At 33.2% G+C, this 1,821-nt stretch overlaps 1 protein-coding gene across 1 annotated transcript in view; it reads left to right on the top strand.

Annotated features, from left to right (window-relative positions):
* The window catches only part of PIBF1 (progesterone immunomodulatory binding factor 1), a 287,209-nt gene that overhangs the window by 235,723 nt on the left and 49,665 nt on the right, over positions 1 to 1,821 (top strand). Inside the window, exon 16 of the mRNA XM_011972020.1 lies at positions 261 to 345. Coding sequence (XP_011827410.1) covers positions 261 to 345 — 85 coding nt within the window. The remainder of the gene's footprint in view (positions 1 to 260; positions 346 to 1,821) is intronic.

Genomic DNA, 1,821 nt, shown 5'->3' with positions numbered 1-1,821 from the left:
AGAGAGAGAGAGAGAGAAAGAAAAGAGGAGAGGGAAGGAAGAAAATAGAAAAGAAAGGAAAATAAAAGAAAAAGAATCTTCTGACAAAATAGGCCATTCATTAAGCCAAACATTTTAGTGGCTAGTCTGGAATATTTATGGATTATAAATTTATCTTTAATTCAAACCATCAGATTCGTGTTTATTCTTTTAATATTTGCCATTTATTAACTCTACGCTAACATAATGACTTTTTAAAACTTGGGGTTTTTTTTTTTCAGCAACTTAAATAAAGAAAAGTCAGCTTTACTACAGACGAAGAATCAAATGGCATTAGATTTAGAGCAACTTCTAAATCATCGTGAGGTATTTTTCCTATTTTGTTATAATTTTAATCATTTTAGGCTTTTTTAAAAACTGCTATCAGGTTAAAATTATTGGATCCCAGTTGTGCATGTTCATTAATGACTTACTTATGTCTCACTGTAATTTTGTCCTTTTTTATTCAACTTTTGATATACTTCTTAGAGTTAATTCTTATTCCTAGAATGCCCCTTCTTGTTTTGTTGATATCTGTCACTAATTTCCCCATATTATTTAATAATAATCTGTTTTATCTTATTCTGCAACTAGACAGTAAATTTCCTTAGTGTGCCTCTTGTCTTCTTTATCAGTGTTGCCCAGTGCCTATAGTAGGTAGAGTATTTGTGTGGAGCTTTAAAGTTCATAAAATTATTTTCTTTTCTTCATTTGCTCCCCACCAAAATTCTTTTAGAGTAAATATAATTCCTATTGTATAGATGGAGAAATGAGTTTTAAGTGGCTTGCCCATGGCAGTTAGTAACTAAGAGATAAGTCCTGTTTTGTTTTGTTTTTTTCCTTTAAGTAAGGTTTATTGAGGTATAATCTACAAAGAATAAAAGTCACCTTTTTTAGCAGACATGTCTGTGATTTTTGACAAATGCAGACAGTTGCATCAGCACCACCACAATCAATATATAGAATAGTTCCATTACTCAAAAAAATTCCCTCATTACCCCTTTTTAGCTGACCCTTTTCCTCAACCCCCAGCCCTATCAACCACTGGTCTATTTTCCGTACCTATTGTTTACCTTTTACAAAATGCTATAGAAGTGAAATTATCAGTATATAGCCTTTTGAGTCTGGCTTTTCTCAGTTATAATAATACATTTGCAATTCATCTATATTGTTGCAATATAGATGTATAATATATTGACCTCAAGTGATCCGCCTGCCTCAGCCTCCCAAAGTGCTGGGATTACAGGTGTGAGCCTGTATATACATCTATATTGGTCATATGTTTCCTTTTTATTGCTGAGTAATAAGCCATTATATGGATGTAACCCAGTTTGTTAATTCATTCACAGTTGATGGACATTTGAGTTGTTTCCATTTGAGGACATCTCCAAATAAAATAGCTGTAAACAATTATGTACACGTTTATATAAACGTAAGTTTCCATTTCTCTTGGATAAACACCCAGGAACGTGATTACTGGGTTGTATGGCAGGTGTATGTTTAAGTTTATAAGAAACTGTCAAAATTTTCCAAAGTTACTATATTTTTGCATTCCCCCTCTACGATGAATGCGAGTTCCATTTTTTCTGCATCCTCACGAACCATTGGTTTTTTTAATACAAATCCTATTTTCTACTGAACTGAACTATGACTACCTCATCTTAGCCATCTTTTTACCACTTTGTTATTCTAATAGAAAAAGAAACTTTTTTTTTTTTTTTTTTGAGGCAGTGTCTCACTCTGTCACCCACGCTGGAGTGCAGTGGTGTGATCTCAGCTCACAGGAACCTCTGCCTTCCAGAG

Source organism: Mandrillus leucophaeus, unplaced genomic scaffold (genome assembly GCF_000951045.1).
Source record: "Mandrillus leucophaeus isolate KB7577 unplaced genomic scaffold, Mleu.le_1.0 Scaffold126, whole genome shotgun sequence".
NCBI lineage: Eukaryota > Metazoa > Chordata > Mammalia > Primates > Cercopithecidae > Mandrillus > Mandrillus leucophaeus.
The sequence above is the reverse complement of the archived record's forward strand: the minus strand, read 5'-3'. Positions and strand labels throughout refer to the sequence as shown.